Here is an 18,485-nt window from a genome sequence, read left to right as displayed (position 1 = left end):
TTGTCATAGCTGTCTCTGCCTCAGGGCATGCCCTCAGAACTTGGAAAGTTTTGCTCAGGGGCTCCTCCTCCTGAACGTTCACTTTGACCTTCCCAATTAAAACGGTAACTCACTCCCCAGCATCCCACTGTTAGCCCATTCTACATCTCCCACAGCTCTTATCACTCCTGTCATTCAGTATACAGCCATCCCTCACTATATGCTACTTGGTGGATTTTCACCTAGCATGGGATTCTCTGGAACGTAACTCTCATGACAGGTGAGGGATCACTGTACTTTATTTATCATGGTTATTGATTTCTCTGCCTCCTCTCACTGCATGATGGACTTTTGTAGGATCAGTCTGTTTCAAACAACTGCCCTGGCATGGTGGTTCTCACTGCCCAGAGCAGGGCCTGACCTAGAGAAGGTATTTGCAAAATGAAAAACAGAACCTGAGTAAACAAAAAAAAAATGAGTGAGTACCTGTGGCTTGTATCTGTAATCCAACCATGATCCTCCTGATCATGGTTCAAGGCTAGCCTAGGCAAAACGCTCATGAGACTCCATCTCAAATGTGTGTGGGGATGAGGACCTGCCATTCCAGCTACACAGAAAGTATAAATAGGAGAAACAAAGTCATGGCCAGCCTGAATAGGCAGCAAGACCCCATTCAAAAAGTACAGAAAGCACTGGGTACTGATGGCTCATGCCTGTAATCTTAGCTATTCAGGAGGCTGAGATCTGAGGATCAAGGTTTGAAGGCAGCCCAGGAAGGTGTAGGAGAGTCTGTGAGACCATTCTCTCTAATTAACCACCAAAAAGCCAGAAATGGAGCTGTGGCTCAAGTGGTAGAGTAACAGCTTTGGGTAGAAAAAACTAAGGGACAGCACCCAGACCCTGAGTTCAAGCCCCAGTACTGGCCCTAGGACCCCCCCCCCCCCCCCCCCCCCGCCACACACACACAATGCCCTCTCAAGTTTCAGCTTCAGCAGCTGCTGGCTCTAAAATACACGTGTTCTCTCCCTGGTACTAAGACCAGGGTCTTGGTAACCCAAAAATGCTCACCAAAGCAAGTTCAGGGTAAATGAAGGTAAGGACAGGGTCAACAGAGATCATTTTCTGGATCCCACCATACTTCCTAAAGCCCTGGGGGACAGGATGGAGGGTAGATCCTCACAGCTCCCTGCCTTAGTACCAGTTTGAGGAGCCCCAGCTGGGAGACAGCTCAGAACCCACAGCCCTGCCCCCCATCACCCATACAGTTTCCACAGCAACAGCAGCTTCCTTAATGCTTTGATTAAACAGCTGGATGGGGCTGATAAGGCAGAAAGTCCAACATCCAGAATAGACCACATGGCAGATGCCCCTCTGTGGGCACTGAGGCTGAAATCCCTACAGATACTCAAACTGATGGGTAAGAGGCCCCTGAGTCTTCCACCCTAGCTCTGCCAGGGACTTCCCAGCCCCAGGGCCCAGCCTGCTGACAGTCACAAGCGTGAGAAGACAGTCATTACTTCCTTAATCCTAGGTGGTGACAGAAGTGGGGGGAAGGGTGGGCACCAGTGCTGAGCAGCTCCTATGGTCACTGAGAAGGGACTGGCTGAGAAGATCATGCATCTCAGCAGAAATTATGGTGTGGAAAGAAAAAGAGCACGCACTGATCCCATTAGCCCTCACTGAGCTCTTGAGTAGTACTGAATCAGTCTGTGGCTTGCAGACCCAATGATCTTACTCCGTGTGTGTGTGTGTGTGTGTGTGTGTGTGTGTGTGTGTGTGTGTGTGTGTGTGTGTTGCCAGCTCACAACAGCTTCAGTTAATGGAGCATCACAGTGTACCAGAATTATTGTGTAATGTTCATGACACGGAGAAGCATGGCTGATGGAAGATTTGAGCTTGGGCAATCAGTGAGCCCCAACTCTGTTGATAGGTTTATGGGCAACTCCTTCTGGGCCTGTACAGCTCTGGTGTGGCATGACAGGGTTCCTTTAGCTGAGTAGCCCACCCTGGAATCACCTCCATTTTTCAGTTCTTCCCACAGAGCTGAGGGTCAAGGGCTGAGTAATAGAACCGCTGTGGTTCCCAGAGGGAAGTGAACTAAAAACCTGAATATCCAGTTGGAAATAGAGAAATATAATCCAGGGTGAAGCTGCCATTCTCATACCCAGTCCTTGAAGCTCTGCTTACTGGACCAGCTTCAGAAATGAGAACAGTTACAAGTGGCAGAATCATGGCCTAGTCATCCTAGCAAGGGTACACATAGGTCTCCTGCCCAGTAAGGAACCTGTCCTTGGGACAGCCCCAAAGTAGTGTGTGTGTGTGTGTGTGTGTGTGTGTGTGTGTGTGTGTGTGTGTGTGTGTGTGTGTGTGTGTGTGGTGTTGATAAAGCTCCCTTCCCAAGGCCATGTTCCTGATTTACTTCCTTTCCTAAGTTTCTGCTTTGACCCAGGCTGAGGGGACAATGTGTCCAGTCTGGGGTCACAAGGGATCTAATCTTCCATCTAGAAATGAATAGCTCAGATGTCAAAGCTGTCCACAAGAACGGATTTCATAACCTCAGCTGCAAGGGAGAGCGACTGCTGAGGCTCTGATCTAGTAAGGAAAGTTAAAAACCTAGAAGGACAAGGAGAACTCTGGTGATCAAATAAGCTAAGGAGTGTCTATTTCCCACCCACCTGTCCACCTTGGGGCCCTGCAACTTTCAGCTTCCCCAGCCCCAGCTTTGCATGTTATCATCTTTATTTGAGAGCCAAAATATATTAAAATTTGTTCATAATAGATCTGATGGCCACTCCTTCATACTAGGTAATGAGAAGGGAAGACGCTGATAGCTGAAACAGAAAATTCAGAGTGTCTCATGCATGTGGTCATTCCCAAACTAGAGACTCATCCTCTGGGAATTGCTCCAGACCTGAGGGGTACCCCAGAATCCACCTAATCCCAACTAGAGCCCAGGGGAGGTAAATGAATGGTCAGCCTCAAGCAGTAATTGATGACAGAGTTGAGACTTGCTGAAATAGGGAAGAAGATCCAGGGAGCTGGGCCTCCAAGGGACCAGAGCTTTGCCCCTCCCTGGGGTAGGTAACAATCAAAGAAGCAGTGAGAATAATGTTCTTATATGACCTGACCAGTGGTGGACCCATGGGCATGGGCCAAGAGCTGTTGTTCACGCCCGATCAGTAAGCATGCAGGAGAGGGAGGGGTCTTGAAATCTCTAAGGTGGACCTAAAGAATCCCCAATTGGCTATGTCTAATGGGTCACACAACATCAAGGTAGCACTCCATCTATTCCCTGGCTGGGATTCTGTTTCTAATATCTCCACTAAGTGGTTTGTAATTAAGGTTGCTTACTCATCTCCAGTGGCAGAGAACTTACTACTTATCAGGAAGTCACAATCAGTTATGGACAGGTTCAAAGTCAGGATATTTGGATTTTTGAGTTCCCAGTAACAGTCAGGTGAAGATTAACTCTACAAACAGGCCAGTTCTCACCTGCTTTGTACTTCTTTCACCTCACAGGGTGCTGTCCAAACTGTATCGCTCAGAACAGAGAGTAACCCCTTAGGCAAGGGCAGCAGATCAGAGCAAAGGTTAATTACAATCTCCTTTGCTCTAGAGGCATTTCTAGCCTCAAGAATTTTTTTTTGGGGGGGGGAGGATTTGGTGGGGGGGCAGGGGAGGATGGGAAGGGATGGGAAGGGGAAACAAAGGAGGAGGCTACAATGCTTGATAAGAAATGTGCTCATTGTCTTTCCCATGTAATTGTAACCCCTCTGTACAGTATTTTCACAATTTAAAAAAAAAAGAATAATGAGTTAGGTCATACAACTCATTCTTTGGGAACTTTATTCTCCCCCACTCCCACATCAAAGCATGCTCACAAGTATTGGTACATTGCTCAGTGAGAGAGAGAGAGAGAGAGAGGGAGACAGAAAGTGGGAAATCAAGAGTAAATAGTGTATCCAGCACATAGTGCAAGTGAGGACATATGTGTGTGCCTACATAGGTCATAGGTGCACCACCGCCCCACCCTCATCTTCTATTCTCAGTGGGCTGGGCTAAGGCTGAGGTTTTTAGATATGATCAGCCCCTTAACCCTCAGGAAACAGCAGAAATGGAAGACTTCACCCAATAGCCCTGCCAAGCCTTTTCTTACGAGACTTCCCATATCTAACACTCCTTCCAACCACATTTCCCTTTATCGTTCCTCCTCCTCCTGGGACTTTTAGGACGTTGCCAACAAAGGTTCTCAGTTTTCATTCCTTCGTGTGTGTGTGTGTGTGTGTGTGTGTGTGTGTGTGTGTATCAGTACTGGGATTTCAACTTAGAGCCTGGTGCTAACATTAGTTTTTTCACTCAAGGTGTTGATATTCTACCACTTGAGCCATAGCTCCATTTCTAGATTCTCTGTTCTCAAAAATATCTAATGTTCCCTAAAGGAGGGTATTCTTAGGGGAGGGATCCAAAGGTGGAACTTCTCTGAATAACTGATGTACTGTTTATCAAAATGAATACCAGGAAGTGGAAACATGTTTTGGGGGTGGGCAAAGTGGAGACACATGAATGGAGACATAAATGTAGTCATTATATTCAATGAACATTATATAAAAAAAAATGAACTATGTAACTTGAGGGTAGGGACAGGAGAGGCAATATGGGAAGAATAAAGCATTGTATTTATAACCTGACTTAAGGAACTGTAACCCCTTTATACAACTACTTAATAATGAATAAATAAACAAATAACAAAACTAAAAAAATAGCATTCCTTATTTGATCTCTAAAAAATCTTTCAAAGTGAATAGAAGGTAGTTAATTATCCAGTTCACAGGTAAAGAAACCAAAATTATCACAGGGGAAGAAAGCAAAACTATGAGAAGTCTAGAGAAAGACTCTATTGAGTTCAAGGTGGGTCTTGAACTCTGGGCCTGGACTCTGTCTCAGAGCTCTTCACCTCAAGGCTAGCACTCTACCAATTGAGCCAGAGTGCCTCTTCTGGTTTTCTGAGTGGATTATTGGTGATAAGAGTTTCACTGACATTCCTGCCTGGGCTGGCTTTGAACCATGATCCTCAGACCTCAGCCTCCTGAGTAGCTAGGATTACGGGCATGAGCCACCAGTGCCCAGCTACCTTTCTCTCTTGGATCAAGTAGTTCCTGGCTGCCCAGCCACTTCCTGCAAGATGGATCACTAAATCCCCTTTGGCTCAAGAGCAGGTTACCTGCATGATATGCAATGCAGATGAAATATAACACAGCATGTCATAGGGCAGGTATGGTCATGCCTATAATCTCAGCTATTTGGGAGGCAGATTGTGACTCAAATGGTAGAATGCCTGCCAGGCAATCTTGAGGACCTGAATTCAAATTCAAATTTTGCTAAAAAAACAAATAAAAATTATCAAAAGCATGCCAGAAATGAATGGCCCTCAACTCCCCTTTTGGAAATTGAATTATAGATTAGATGAGACTGAGTCAGGAGAACCTTCCCCAGAAGCCTTTCCCAGAAACCCCCAGTCCTGCCAGAGCAGCCATCAGGACCCAAGGAGATCACATGGAAGTTGGAGGATGTCTTAAAATTGGGATGATCAGGAGAATAGTCAGTTCCCTGTACTTGAAGATATCTTAGCAGAGAAATACCCCCTCCCCCCACTGGGCAATGGGAGTCATAATCTAGCTGACTTCATTCTCACTGGGCCTGAGGTCCTCAAACAATCCACCTATAGCTCATGCACAGCAAAGAGAAGTTCTGGGGCCAAGGGGCCCGAGACTCAAAGGTACAGCCAGGCAATGGCAAGGTCAGCACCATGTCCCAGAGCTCCCCTTCCCCAGTCCAGTACTCTGTAACATGTGACCATGAGCATGCCACCTCCACACCAGCCAGGTGATCTTTTCTCCTTGGGATTGTAAAATAGGAGATTGGGCTAGCTGTTCTAAGCCTCCAGACTCTGGCACTCTTAGATCCCACAATCACATGGAAGGATAGAGCTAATGGGTCCCTGACTTTGGGATAGTAGTCCTGAGTTCCTAAGCTTTAGGTTTCATGAAGACCATTTATGTACAGTTCTAAGAACCCAGTTTCACTGTAATTCTAGACGCAGAGCTAAAGAGCTCATTTGGCACTAAGAGCTAGTGGCTCATGCCTGTAATCCTAGCTACTCAGGAAGCCGAGATCTGAGGATAGCAGTTCAAAGCCAGCCAAAGCAAGCATACCTGTGAGACTCTTATCTTCAATTAATCACACACACAAACACACAAAGCTAGAAGTGGAGGTGTGGCTCAAGTAGTAGAGGAAAAAGCTAAGGGACAGTGCCTAGGTCTAAGTAACAGTACCAAAGTAACAGTCCCAGTAACAGTACCAAAACAAAATTATTTAGTACATGATAAGGCAAGCTTCTTGTATGCTCCCATTGCGTGCTTCGGCTGGTACTGATAATTTTGTATGGCCTCGAGTGATGTTGTAAATATCTAAATAGCTCTTGGCAGAAATAAAATTCCTTACACCAGCAAGTGAAAGGGCCCTGCATCTGAAACTTGAGTATAATCAGCTCTTGATTTTCCAGTCTGGTCACCTCTGTCACCGTAACTGCACCACACCCAGAACAGCCAGGCCCAAGTTACAGTGAAGAGACATACACTTATAGTCAAAGGCACAACTCCTAGACCCTGGTGATCAGTCCAGACTGGAAGACAGATTTGACTTTGACTTTTGTGGGGGGTGGGGGGAGGAAGAGGAGCAAGAGGAAGAGGGCAACTGTTGAGAAACAGCATCCTCCTAGTGACCCAAAGGAAAGAAGATCCCAAACACTATTTTAGAGGTACTCTATTGCCTCAGGACTTTAAAAAAAAATCTACATAGCACTTTTAGTCCAGCCCAAACCTTAAATGCCAGACCAGTATAACTTAAACCGAGAGCAGCCACACAGGCATATATGCCCACACAGGTCGGTGGCTAGCATCGATTCTCCCCACTTGCAGGTGCATATAACATACAGATATTCAAAATGCAAAGGAAGAATTTAGACTGGGATTCTGAGTCTGGATTTGAGACCAGCCTATGCTGGGCAGCCCTAGCCTGACTACAGATGGGTCCTTTTAATTTCAGCTCTATCTGTGAAATGGAGACCACATCTCATTTAGGCTAGGTACACTTAGTGTACCCAATCTGATGAGCATTTCAAGAGGCCTATTCTGTATGTATGTAGTAAAATGTGTGTGTGTGTGTGTGTGTGTGTGTGTGTGTGTGACTTTTGTATTTTCATTAAAAAAATAAATCCCAGCTCTAACTTCTTGGAGCTGGATACTTTTAAGCAAGTCCCTTCCTCTCTGGCTCCTTCTTGTTTTCTATCTGTGTGTTATGGGAATCCTGACAGGCTGTATCTGTATGGGCCTGTTTCCAGGCCGGGTCTGCCTCTCTCTCCTAAGTCCAAGGTGTCTTGGAGACTGGCATCCAGCTGTCTCTTGCCCGAAGAAAAGGTGCCAGAAATGTCCTGAGGCCCAATGGGGGCAGCCTCCAAAGTCTCTGGGCTCTGGATACTCTGTAGGAGTGTCTAAGGACAAGGGTGCAAGGCATTTAGATAACCAAGCCACAGTCAGTGGACCCAGACAAATGCTTCTTTTACCCCTGGGGAGCCAACCCCACAGGGAAGGGGGTGAGAGAGTAGGTAAAGTGAGGACACTTCCTGATTCCCCAAGTACCACACTGAGTACCCTCCTGGAGCCTCACGCCTGCTAGCCAGAGCCCCTCCATGGGGCAGAGAGGGGCTCAACGGGGCAGGTCTCCAGCGTGGGATGCTTCAGGAAGCTCTGCTGGAAGCCACAGTGTCCCCATCGCCTCCTCCTGGGCTCCCAGGCCGAGTCCTGGCGGGTCCTGGCACGCCCTTCCTCCAGGAACACTTGTGGTCCAGGCCGGCGAAGGGGACCGCTGCAGCGGTCCCGGAGCCCCTGTGCCTTACCCAGAATTTGGAGCCGATCTCGCCGGAGCTGCACAGGGCGTCCATGCGGGAGGCGCTGCGGGCAGGAAAACTAACGCCCGGCCAAGCCAAGCACGCTACTGAGCTGGAGCTGGGAGCCGCCTCCGCCTCCGCCCAGGCCCGCCTCTGAGCTCCGCCCAGGCCCGCCCCGGCTTAGCCCTACCCCCAGGCGCTCGGATCTGGCTGTCCTGCCCCCAACGGGTTGCCACAACCCCTCGGTGAAACTGCAGCACTGGGAGGGACTTTGGGGGTGCAGGGTCCTCGACACACTGTCAGTCCCTTCTAGTGTCCTCCTGGACTGCACCGGAGAGATGTTCTATTAGATCCGGGGCTGATAGGCTTGGAGTCTGACCCAGAGGAGGGACCAGAACGCTCCCATGGGGACTTATGTGTCTGGGAGAGGAGGAGAGGATTGAGCAATTCTACATTGGTTTAGAAAAATAGTTCCTCATAGGGTCACAGGTATCTCTGAACTTCGGTGTTCTCATCAGTAAAATGAGAAGCGCTTGTGGGCTGGACGACGATCTAGGTCTCCCCCACATTGTCACAGACAACCGATTGTGCGTGCACGTGTGTGTATGAAAGAAAGATGGGAAGAAAGAGAGAGAAACAGAGAGACACAGAGACACACAGAGAGAACTAGAGAGAGGAGAAAACAGAATATGGAGCCTGGCACTGCTGGCTCATGCCTGTAATCCTAGCCACTCAGGAGGCTGAGATCTGAGGATTGCAGTGCAAATCCAGCCTCCCCCCTCCCCCCAAGTCCGTGAGACTCTTATCTCTAATTAACTACAGAAAATGAGAAGTGGTGCTGTGGCTTAAAGTGGTAGAGTGCTAGCCTTGAGCAAAAGAGCTCAGGGACAGCACCCAGGCCCCAAATTCAAACCCCCATGACCAGCCAACGCCCCCCCCACCCCCAAACAACAACAGAACATGGGGGAAGTCCAGCATCAGCAGATGGTAGCTCCTGTAGTCTTAATTACTATCTCCGGAGGCTCAGCGGCTCCTGGTCTTTTCCAAGTCTCACTAGTACTTCTCGGGATTCCTGAGGATTTGGTGAGAAAAGTAGATAAGGCATATAGCCTGGCACACTCAGTAGACATCCACCGTGTCTTCATTTCCTCCTCTTCAGCTTGGCTATGGTGGCAGATAGACAGGAGGAAACTGCAGGAAGAGCCCTACATTAGCACTCTCTTCCTAAGGGTGAGACTCACATTCTCCATCTGTAAAATGGGCTGGGTCATCAGTGGTCTGAATTGGCTTTGCTGGGATCTCTCCATCTCTCACTCCTCCATCACTCACATTCTTTTTTCTAATAGGGTTCCAGAACACAATTCAGCATCCCTTTTTATAGTTGAGAAGGAATTCTCCACAGCAGCTCTTCATCTGGCCCCTCTCTCTGACCTCACTTGCAAGCTCTGCCCAGGTTCAGCTGGTACTCCTTCTCCTGACATTGTTCTAAGGCTAAGGAGTTTCCTTGTCCTGAGACAGGGGATAAAGGACAATGGAAAGGAGCCAGTAAGATAATACACAAATGATCAGCCAACTTCCTCTGGGCGAAGTTACCAGAAGGAAAGTCTGCTGCCTACGGTCTACAGAACAGAGCATGTGTGGAGTGAGTGGGTGAACAAGACTTCCCCTCACCTTCCAGGCAGGTGAACTGAAGACCTCTACTCCACACGGGGCTCTCTGCCCATCTCTCCTCTTCCCCTCCATTCACCCACACCGTCGGGTCCTCACTTGCATTTCTGGGCAAAAGACTTCAGAGTTTTCACATCTCATCCCCGTGTGCCTTGGGTTATATTGAACTGTGAAAAGTCTGCCTTCTTTTCCAGTCGGAAAGGTCCCCAGAGGCAGAGACCAGTTGAATTACCTCCAGTCCCACTCTGTGCCTTAATGCAGGCAGTCAGTACCTTTGTATACTGGGTGATTTCAAGACACTCTTTGATGTCTCTGGGACTCAGTTTCTTGAGCAGCATGAACAAGATGTCATCCAAGCTTCCTTCAGTTCAGTTGGAGTTGCTGCAATTCCGCTCTCATAGCGTTGTGCTGGCCCTGGTCAGGATTTCTCAGCCCTTCTTGCTCTATGTCTTTACTTTGGTCTACCCATCAACACCATTCAGTCCACCATCCTTTCCCATTCCTTCTCTTTGGCTTGGAGGCCAAAGGCACCAAATAAAACTGAATCTGGGGCCTTTCTCTTGGGAGCCCTTCCAGTGGTAGGCTCCTCTAGAAAACCCCTTTTCTGAGATAGGGAGCCCAGATGCCAGAACCTTCTAGTTCCAGGATCAGCCAAGCAATCCACTAATTAGAACTCTGATTTGGAGACAAGTTTTAGTTTGGCTTCTGCATTGCGACGTGAGCCTTTACATCTTGCCATTGGGCTATAATACAGGATAGCAGACTCAGAGTTGGAAGTGGGAGCTCTTGGTCCTCTTCAGTTCCCCTTGTCTCCCCCCCCTTTTTCTCTTTCTCATTTTTCATTCCCAAGTATAATTTCCATTTTATTTTATTTTCCCGGAGGACAGTTTTTCTTCAGTCGTTGGAGACTCAGCTCCTTCCATGGGCTTTGATGGAGGTCAGAGGGAACCAGCAGGGCTGAATCAGGATTTGGGGTGCCCAGTCCTTCTGGCTCCGTGAGATTCATTTCTGACCTCCTTGCTGTATATGGCATAGCTCGCACAGTAATGCAGCTTCTCAAAGCTTGAGAAGCTGGCAAGCATCAAAGACACTTGCTCTGAAAATGACCCTGACAGCTGCAGCCTCCACTATGTTTTTATTTTGTGCTAGATAGAACTCAGGGAACCTCATACTCTCACTTGGCTGTTTTGTTTTTTGTTTTTTTGGGTTTTATTAAATTGATTATGGAGCTTGAACTGGGGACCTGAGCACTCTCAACTATGTTTTGAATGACAAGTTTCTTTTCTTTTTCTTTTTTCTTTTTGTTGGTCATGGGGCTTGAACTCTGGGCTTGGGCCCTGTCTCTCAGCTCTTCAGCTCAAGGTGAATGCTCTACCACTTGAATCACCATATCACTTCGGGTGAGAAAAGTCTCATGGATATTCCTTGCCCAGGCTGGCTTTGAACCTTGATCCTCAGATCTCAGACTCCCGAGTAGGTAGGATTATAGGCGTGAGCCACCAGCGCCCAGCTGAATGACGAATTTCTTAATGGCCTAGCCCTTGGGCACACACTGCACACAGTTTGTACAGCGAAAAGACTGTAGGTGGTCAGTGCCATTTTGGGGACAATTATTATTTTTTCTCTTTCTTTGTCATCTTGGAAGCAAGAACCAGAGAAAAGCCTTCATCTTTCCTGAGGTCTTGAAGGCTCATCTCTCCTGGTCACTCCTAGACCACGGCTTCTTTCATATAGACCTTGAAGAATAAAGACTGTATCTCCTGGATATGATTGTCTCTGTTGTTCTCTTCATCAGAGCAAAAATTCCAGTCCTTGAGGTATCTTTTATAGCTTGCCCAGATCACAGAACTTCTTCTGGAAAGGGTAGAGCAAGCCTCTATCTTTGGATATTGGCTGCTTCAGGCAGCTACTTGGATAGGATGCATTACCTGGAACTTTGGCCTTGACCCACTGTCCCCAGCCCACCGCCAGATTAGCAGACTCTTCTGTATCCTATTTCCCCTGGCAACTACTCTTCAAGATTTCTCTCAAGCACAGAAATGGAGGGACAAAGGATGAACAAATGCAGCAGTGGTACTCATTAGACACTATGTGGAAAATGGACTGTACAACTTGTGGGTGGGATGGGAGAGAAAAACTGGGAGAGAGTGAGGGAAGGGGGGGCAGTCCAAAAAGAAATGTACTCTTTACCTGACTTAGGTAACTGTAATCCCTCTGTGGCCCCTTATAACAACAACAACAACAAGGATTTCGCTCAAGACCTGTCTCCTTGGAAGTCTTCATTGGACTTCCCTCACCCCAACCCTGGATTACCTATCTTTCCTCCACACATTCATTCCCCTGTCTGTATTATCATGGCTGGTTATCTTTTTCTTTCTTTCTTTTCTTTTTTTGTTGGTCATGGGGCTTGAACTCTGGGCCTGGGCGCTGTTCCTGAACTCTTTAGCTCTTTAGCTCAAGGCCAGGGCTCTACCGCATGAGTCACAGGGCTACTTCCGGTTTCCTGGTGGTTAATTGGAGATGAATCTTATGGACTTTCTTGTCCCTGTCCAGGCCTCCTGAGTAGCTAGGATTACAGGTGTGAGCCACCAGTGCCTGGCTCTGGTTGTCTTTCCTAGAAGCACTGTTGGCACCTTTAGAATAGGGACAGAGCTTTGTTTTTCATGGTACCCTCAGCACCAAGGTCAGTGTCCAGCCAAATTAGTCCTCAAGATGTGTTTGTTGACTGATTAATTCAGTACCCTACTTCCTAAGAAGAGATCACAGGTAATGAGGTCACTGTGATATTAATGCAGTCTCAGCAGCAGAATCTGCCTGCTTTGCTTTTGAGTTTTAAAACCAAGGTGTTTCTGCTGAGCTTGTGGCATGCTGAGATCTGGCTCTGGCCTCCCTTTCTGCCTGATTGTGTGGCTCCAGACTGGATATCCACAATGTGTGTTGTATCTTGCCAGAGAACCAGCACCAGGGAGTCAAAATGGCAGGGATGACAGGCATGACAGCCAGAGAGAACAGCAGAGCCAGGGGACAAGAACACCTAGGCGCAGGGAATGCTGCCGGGGTGTGGGTCAGGCTGGAGCTGACAGGAGGGATGGCCTGGGAAAAACAAAGCCCCTCCATCTCACTGCCTCCCTCATCTTGACCCTCTTGGGCTCTCCTCCCAAGCAGAGGGATCTGTTCCCTCTAGATACAGCCTGGAAGATTTTCCTGGTCTCCTCATGGTCTCAGCAAGGCTGCCCCCATCTGATTGGTGTGCATGCAAGAGTTTGAATACTACACACAGTTCTGGAGTCCTTCTTCTTCTTTCTCTTTTCTTCCTTCTCTATATCTTTTTTCATTCTTTCCTTCTCTCTCTCTCTTCCTTCATTCTTCCCTTTCTTCTTTCTTTCCTCCCTTTCTTCTTAAAGGCAGGGTCTCATTGTCCCACAGGTCGGTCTTGAACTTGAGGTCCCCCTGTTTCAGCCTCCAGGCTTCAGGGTGCTAGGATTATAGGTATGTCCAGCTTGGTTCTGGCATGTTCAAAGAAAGAATTAATAATCTCTGTGGGCCACAGCCAGTAGCTTCCACATCTAAACCAGGGCTAAGGCTCACAGAGTTTCAGAGTTCTAAGCAGAATTTCCTCCTAGAGTTTAACTGGAACCCTTGCCTCCTTTGCCTAACTTGCCCTGTCCTAGAGGAGGATGCTAGCTCACAAGTAAAGTTGTGGTGACAGTGAAGTCCCCTCTGAGTCCCACCACTATCTGGGATTAGTCCTAAGCTTACTGGGTTTAGGCAGGGATCACTGGCTCTAAGGGTACCTGCAAGCAGGTAGTGGGATTCCTGTCTGAATTTCCCCATGTGCAAGCCCCTTATTGGGTCTTCATTGAGCCCATTTCCTCCATGGGGTAGGGGTGGGGTTTGTACAGTGCGCCTGTCTGCAGGTGTTTATGAATGTGGGTGTCCTTTCCTGGCTTGGTCCTTCTGTGGGGGGGCAGCAGGTGACACCAGGTGAGAGAGCGCTTAGTGCTACCACCTTGTGTCTGATGCCCTCACTACACAGCTATCATTCCCTGGGCAAGCTGGGCCACACATCTGGCCTGGGGAAGAGGATAAAAGAGGCCAAAGGGCACCAGTCTTGAATGGGTGGGAACTAGGGATGAAGGTGGAGATGAAGCCTATTTGGAAAGTGGGCAGGGTATGGGTGAGGTAGGGTTAGAAGACAGGAAGTAGGGGGAGGAGAACAGATGTCAGGGCTCCAAGGGTCAGGGCTGTGTCAGGAAGGGGTGGTGCCTGGGAACCTGGAGTGACTGCAGAGCAGGCCTTGGCCAGCCTGTGACTGAGGGAAGCCTTCTCCTGTGAGTGAAGCTCCCCCTCCCCCGCACTGGCCCTATGGTAGAAGACTGGTGACCCACTAAGTTTGCCCCTCTGGGGACACGCGGGTACAGTTCTGTAAATACGAGTGTGACTGCTCTGAGAAAGGCTCCCTACTATCTTTTCATTTTGTAAGCCTGCGTTTCCCCAAGTTGCCCTAATCCCTGCACTGGGAGAAGAGACTAGGGGTGCAGGAGTTACTGAGGCTGAGCCACCCCTAGGATTCTGACTCTGCTATTTTGTGGCTATGTGACCTTGGGCAAGTCCCTTAACCTGAATCCATTACTGCGTGAAAAGCTAGCGATGGTATTTCCCTTGCTTGGGCGGGCATCTTGCGGAGTGAGTGAGAGACTGCATATGAGCTTCAGGTTTGTTTTTAGCACCAGCTCAGATCACTCCTCTTCCCAGTCCCTCCTCCAGACAGACCTTTTCCTGGAGCTTTGGGGGTGGAGGAAGCAGAAGCAGCCAAGCCTGAGGTGAGGGAGGGGGCGGGGCTGAAGCTGTTGACACAATTTCCTCAGAACCCCCAAGGAGAAGACCAAGGGCAGAACAGAAGTGTACTTACTCCAAAGCCTAGCCTATCCTGGAAATCCCTAGGTAGTTCCCAACTGGCCCTGGAGGCTCTACAAGACAGACCTGATGCCTCTATCAGCCTTTCCCACTCTGGATTCCTTCAGACCGTCCACCCTACTCCTGGGGACCCTGGAGCAGGCTCCAATAACCACCAAAATAGGCTCATGCGGTCAGCAGCGGCATGACCACCTTGCAAAGACTCACTTCCCAACTCTTCCAATGAGACTCAACACTTCCCATCCTTGACAAAGATTTTCCAGAGTTGGAGAAGAAGCCATAATTCCCCTCTCCACCTCTATTGCTACTCCCAAAGAAACGCCCAGAGGCCTCTACTCCACGCACTGCCTCCTTCCAGAGAAATGCTCTGGTCCACTGATGGGCGTCTAAGAGGGAGCAAGCAGGAAAGGGTTTCCCTTCCCACCAGCAGATCTCTAGAAAAGAACCCCAACACGTAGCCAATGTACCACACACCAGCTCTCCTGGTCCCTACTAGAAAGAGAAAGACCTGAAAAAGAGAACCTCTGAAAGAACTGGGCATTGCTAAGCATAGCCCTACATACCGCAGTATTGCAGGGCTGTTCAGCTGTTCACAGAGAAAAGGATGGACCAAAGGGGAGGGAAGGGGTAGAGGGCCAGTTCTCTGCTTTGCTTTGACCCAGAATCTTCCAGTTCCCTAAAGGAAAAAAAAAAGAAGATCCCAAAACCCTCTCCTCAAATCTCCCACCTGCAGGGAATAGACAGGTACAGATTCTACAAAAAATATACAAGCTTAATCTGCAGATTCAAGTGACAAAACTCTAGGAATTTTGTACAGCTCTGCTAAAAAAAAAAAAAAGCAGCAGCTTGTACCATCACCCCCTCTTCCACTGGAGGAGGACAGAGGAAAGAGAGCTTGGCTTTATTGTACACTCTAGGAAGATCAAACCGGGTGTTTGCTTCCAGAAGTGGTATCATTCCTGTCCAAAAGAGCAATTAGAAAAGCTCTCCCCAGCTTCAGAAACACAAGCTGGACGATGGACGCCTGCGGGTCCAGCCGCCTAGCAGCCTGGCAACCTTGGCTCCCAGCTGCCCAAGCAGATGGGGTTGGGGGAGAGCCTGAGTGTGGGCTGTCACTAGGACTTCAAAGATCTAATCCCGGGCTGGTTTGGGCAGGGGGAGGGGGTCTCAGTGGTATTGCATCACAAGAAAACCCCACCCAAACCAATCCAGTCCTGGGGCTTAAAGGGGCCATGATGCTCAAAGGAGTGGGAATGAGGCAGATGTTTGGGGGTGGCTGGCAGGTGACAGGCCAGCTGAGCCCCTTGTCACCACCTCTTGGTACCACGGTTTCAGATAAGAGACTGTTGCCAGTGGTTGCACCAGAAAGATGGCTCTGTGCCAGGTGACTCGCCCCTTCTCCTCCCCCTCCTGCCCGTGGTGGCTGCCATCACCCCTCCCTCCTCCTCTGTCTCCCACAGGGCAGGCAGCAGCAGACCATGTAAGCACCTTGCTGTTGTTGTTCATCACCCCTCAGGGGGCCAGCTTCCCCCACAGCTGCCTGGTAAACCACCTGCCCAGACCCTACTCCTGTGGAGCTAGACACCCTGGTCCTTATATCCTCTAGAGGGAGCAGCTTTATTTACACAGCTTCAACTCATTGCCAGCAGGATGGTGGGAGAAGCCCAAGGCACCAGGCAGAAGTCAGATACCCGGCCCCCTCCCCCAGCCCTGCCTGCCCAGGTCTCCACCCAGCCAGAATTGGGGCAAATCCCTGCAGAGGCCAGAGGAAGGAAACCCAGAAGCGCTTGCCCCTCCCCCATCAAGTCCCAGATCCAGATCAGCCACAGCTGAGGCCACCTCCCAGCCGCAGTCAGCCCCATTAACCAAAACAGCTTCATTATGCCAATTTCCAGCTTTCAATGCATGGCTGATAGCTGTCAGCAGAAATAAGAGCTAATCTGGAATTACATTCACTGAGCTGCATGGCTTAGAGGGCGCCATAAAGCTTTGATAGAAACAGGAGCCCTCTTCTTTCTCCCCAGTCTTGTTAGGCAGAGGGCTTCCTCCTCTCCCTTCCTCAAGAGGCCAGGGGAGAACTTCTCCAAGGCTGAGTGTTTGGGTTTTCTTTCAAACACACACACACAAACACACACACATGCATATGCCTGAATGTACTCATATACCACACAACTCACACCCAAATACACATGCCTACATGACCTTTATGCACACACACATACACACAAATGCATATGCCCACACACATTCACACACACACCAAACCTCCCCTCTCCACCACCCACTTCCATCTCCAGAACTCTGCTGGGCCATCTGCATAGGGCTACTTCTCCATCCCCTTTGTTTTTACTCTCCACCGTGATTATTTTGGAAAATTACTTTATTTTATATAGATATATAGATATATAGATATGTATGTATGTATATATAAAAAGGTTCCATTTCATTTGTAAAATCTCATTTTTTTCCTTTTTCTCTTTTTTTTTTTTGTTTTTTTTTTTCCCCCTACAGAAAATGATGAGGAGATTAAAGGAGAAAATAAGTTACATTACAGTTTCCAAAATGATTCTCACTCTCCGCAGAAGATAGGCCCCTGTCGGGGCTGGAAATGCACGCAAGGTCCCAGCTTGTGCTTTACAAGAAGAGGGAATAACTAGACTGGTTGTTTTAGGTTAAAATAGCCAAGAGACAGACGCCTTCGCCTCAAAAATATTCTGAGACACATAAAAGTAGAAGGAAACAAGTCTCTTCAGTCACAAAATGTCGTACATCCGGCATATACTAGATTCAATTAATTTAATAAAATAGAATATACATAGAGATTCTGCACAAACGTATTGCTTTCTCCCAATAGCTCCTGGTGTGGGAACCTCGGCCATGCTGGGCCTCTCCCTTGCTTTCTGCCTGGAGCCGGAATTGCCAGGGCTGCGCTTCGGACTCTCTGGAAGTCCTGCTTGCAGGTGTCCAGAACCATGGAGGCAGGGAGGGCAGCCTCCTAGGTGTCTCTATGGGACTTCTCAGGCATATGGCCCAGGAGGAGTTAAGATGTGCACCCAGTGGAGAAAGGTGAATGGGAGAGTGGGTGGGACTCAAGGGTCCAGGTCTGCTGGGTCAGAGGACAAACCAGAGAGACTCAGTACATCTTTCTTTGGGGAGGGCGAGGCAGCCATGCTGTCAGGGAGGCCAGAGGCCAAGGGATCCTTGGAGTCGCTGGACGGAGCTCTCCTCCGGAGGCAGATTCCAGGGCTGGATGGGGTTCGAGGGCCCTGGTTCTCCGGAGGGTCTATAGAGATACTGGGTGGGCTGAGTTTTTTCTTGGGCCGGCTCCCAGGGCCTCCAAGAGACTGACCCCCAAGGCTTGAGGGGTCTGGACCCAGGCGGGACTGAGAGCCACTGTCCAGACAGCTGACCGCGATGGAGTGCCTCCTCTGATCATCCAGCCAGGATGCAGGCCGGCGCCGGCCACTCTGAGCCTCCACACTGTAGCACTTCTTCAGGTCCCGTGGGGATGGGGGCTCATCCTGGCTGCTGGTAGGCAGGAGGTCTCCTGAAATCCAGCTCAGCTCTGTGTCCAGCTCTAAGCTGCTTCTGGTCTCTGGAGGGTCTTTGCCCCAATTAGGATCCAGGCCTGGGCAGGGGGCTGGTGGGGGCATGTGCTTCGACTGGAGCTTGCTGTGGGAATGTGGCTGTACCTGGATGCTGGACCGGCCCCAGAAGGAGGAGGAACGAGCCAGAGGTGGGGAGGGCCTGCCCACCTCCGACAGCAGGTCTTCCCGGCTGCCCAGGCCCTGCACGTCCAAGGAATCGGTCCTTATTGCTGCCTGTATGGAATGGGCGAAGAACTCACCACGGATTGTCCCTTGTCCCTTCTTCTGACCATCTAGGATCTCCTACCTCCTTGCAGCTACAGCAGGACCCCCTTTAACAGGTGTACTGGTAACTGCACCCCCCCCCCCGCCCCCCCCCAGGACTTGAA

At 49.3% G+C, this 18,485-nt stretch overlaps 2 protein-coding genes across 33 annotated transcripts in view; both read right to left on the bottom strand.

Annotated features, from left to right (window-relative positions):
- Abcc3 (ATP binding cassette subfamily C member 3) overlaps positions 1–8,021 on the bottom strand; it is a 42,258-nt gene extending 34,237 nt beyond the window's left edge. For all 3 annotated transcript variants that reach the window (XR_006146725.1, XM_042673699.1, XM_042673701.1), the window contains exon 1: positions 7,934–8,021. Coding sequence is in view for 2 of the 3 variants with exons in the window: in XM_042673699.1 (XP_042529633.1) it covers positions 7,934–7,978 (45 nt within the window). In the remaining variant the exon portion in view is untranslated. The remainder of the gene's footprint in view (positions 1–7,933) is intronic.
- An 8,850-nt stretch (positions 8,022–16,871) lies between these two features.
- Cacna1g (calcium voltage-gated channel subunit alpha1 G) overlaps positions 16,872–18,485 on the bottom strand; it is a 67,210-nt gene continuing 65,596 nt past the window's right edge. For 23 of the 30 annotated variants that reach the window (XM_042671645.1, XM_042671671.1, XM_042671730.1 and 20 more), the window contains one exon: positions 17,289–18,330. In XM_042671645.1, the coding sequence (XP_042527579.1) occupies positions 17,599–18,330 (732 nt within the window). In that variant the 3' untranslated portion in view covers positions 17,289–17,598. Of the gene's footprint in view, positions 18,331–18,485 lie in introns of all 30 variants that reach the window. The other 7 variants (XM_042671699.1, XM_042671721.1, XM_042671735.1 and 4 more) reach the window with 2 other exon arrangements.

The sequence above is a fragment of the Dipodomys spectabilis genome, unplaced genomic scaffold, assembly GCF_019054845.1.
Source record: "Dipodomys spectabilis isolate Male_0828 unplaced genomic scaffold, ASM1905484v1 ptg000018l, whole genome shotgun sequence".
Lineage (NCBI taxonomy): Eukaryota > Metazoa > Chordata > Mammalia > Rodentia > Heteromyidae > Dipodomys > Dipodomys spectabilis.
This window is presented reverse-complemented; position numbering and strand designations above follow the sequence as displayed.